Source organism: Penaeus monodon, chromosome 30 (assembly GCF_015228065.2).
Source record: "Penaeus monodon isolate SGIC_2016 chromosome 30, NSTDA_Pmon_1, whole genome shotgun sequence".
NCBI lineage: Eukaryota > Metazoa > Arthropoda > Malacostraca > Decapoda > Penaeidae > Penaeus > Penaeus monodon.
The window spans coordinates 10,149,105-10,149,711 of record NC_051415.1 but is presented as its reverse complement, the minus strand read 5'-3'; the positions used below and the strand labels follow the sequence as shown (position 1 = coordinate 10,149,711).

The following is a 607-nucleotide window of genomic DNA, read 5'->3' as shown; positions in this document are numbered from 1 at the left end:
GCATTAAGAATGACAATGGCATGGCACCATCAGTAAGACTAGCCAGCAGCGGAAATGACCCTAACTGTCCACACAGAAAAGCATCTACTTTCTCATGCTAAGCCATTTTGTCCAGTAGTATATATTGAAGATGATGAAGGCAATGGGGAAGGCAACAGGGCTCCAGGCTTCGACTCGGGTCCCCCACAATGTCCATACGTTCATGTCAGTCTCTTGGGCTTCAGGCTTCGCTTCCTGGTGAAAAAAAAATTGCAGGAGATACAGCCGTTAGTAAATTATTCCTATTACGGGTTTGCATTGCGACATCTGCAGCTACAGATACAGAGCTATAAGATATATGAGGGTATGTGTAAGTGCTTATACATATATATTCTTTATGTGTGATTAGTTAATGTGAATCATAATTATTTGAATGTAACATACAAGTGTTAATCTTCTGTAAAAAAAAAAAAAAAACCTTTCCAAGATCAGTAATTTCTTTGAGAACACAAATCGTCTTGAATGGAAAGGTAAAACAAAAGCATAATCTAAACATCTATTAGTAAATGAAAAGATTACTCGACGAAAATGGAAAGTGGAATAAAGGGGCAAACGGATAATGGGATGT

General features: G+C 37.9%; 1 protein-coding gene across 1 annotated transcript in view; it reads right to left on the bottom strand.

Moving 5' to 3' along the window:
* The window catches only part of LOC119592347 (glycine receptor subunit alpha-3-like), a gene marked incomplete in the record, with an annotated part of 4,214 nt that overhangs the window by 615 nt on the left and 2,992 nt on the right, over window positions 1-607 (bottom strand). The window contains 1 exon segment of the mRNA XM_037941175.1: window positions 1-234. Coding sequence (XP_037797103.1) covers window positions 85-234 — 150 coding nt within the window.